At 45.5% G+C, this 448-nt stretch overlaps 1 protein-coding gene across 1 annotated transcript; it reads left to right on the forward strand.

Annotated features, from left to right (window-relative positions):
• Position 1: 1 nt before the first annotated feature.
• Positions 2-396, forward strand: CSUI_007634 (rna-directed dna polymerase; the record flags this gene model as incomplete). The annotated part of the gene is made up of 1 exon (XM_068067779.1): positions 2-396. A coding segment is annotated over exon 1 (381 nt), but the record flags the coding sequence as incomplete, so codon positions are not given.
• Between the last annotated feature and the right edge of the window lie 52 nt (positions 397-448).

A 448-nucleotide genomic window follows, 5' to 3' on the forward strand; every position in this document is an offset into this window, starting at 1 on the left:
TGGATCTTTGCGAATGGTTATTGACTACAGAGCTTTGAACGGCATAACTATAAAAGACGATCTGGCTATTATCAAGCATCAAGTGGAAGCTGCAGAACAGGACCAATGGAAGACAGCGTTCCGTACGCGATATGGAACGTTCCAGTTTACTGTAATGCCTTTCGGACTCGCCGGCGCTCCTTCAAGATTCCAGAGCCTCATGCAAAACATCTTTCTGGAAGAACTAGATGAATTTGTAATCGTGTACCTGGACGATGTGCTGGTGTATTCAAAGACTAAAGAAGAGCATCTTCAGCACCTGCAACGCGTGTTCACGAAAATGAGAGAACAGCGTCTCTACGTAAAACTTTCCAAGTGCGAGTTCTGCCAACAGCAGGTTCAATACTTGGGTTTTGTTCTTTCGCAAGATCGCGTAGCAGCCGACACTGATAAGCTGAAGACCATTCGA

The sequence above is a fragment of the Cystoisospora suis genome, assembly GCF_002600585.1.
Source record: "Cystoisospora suis strain Wien I chromosome Unknown contig_4096, whole genome shotgun sequence".
Classification (NCBI taxonomy): Eukaryota; Apicomplexa; class Conoidasida; order Eucoccidiorida; family Sarcocystidae; genus Cystoisospora; species Cystoisospora suis.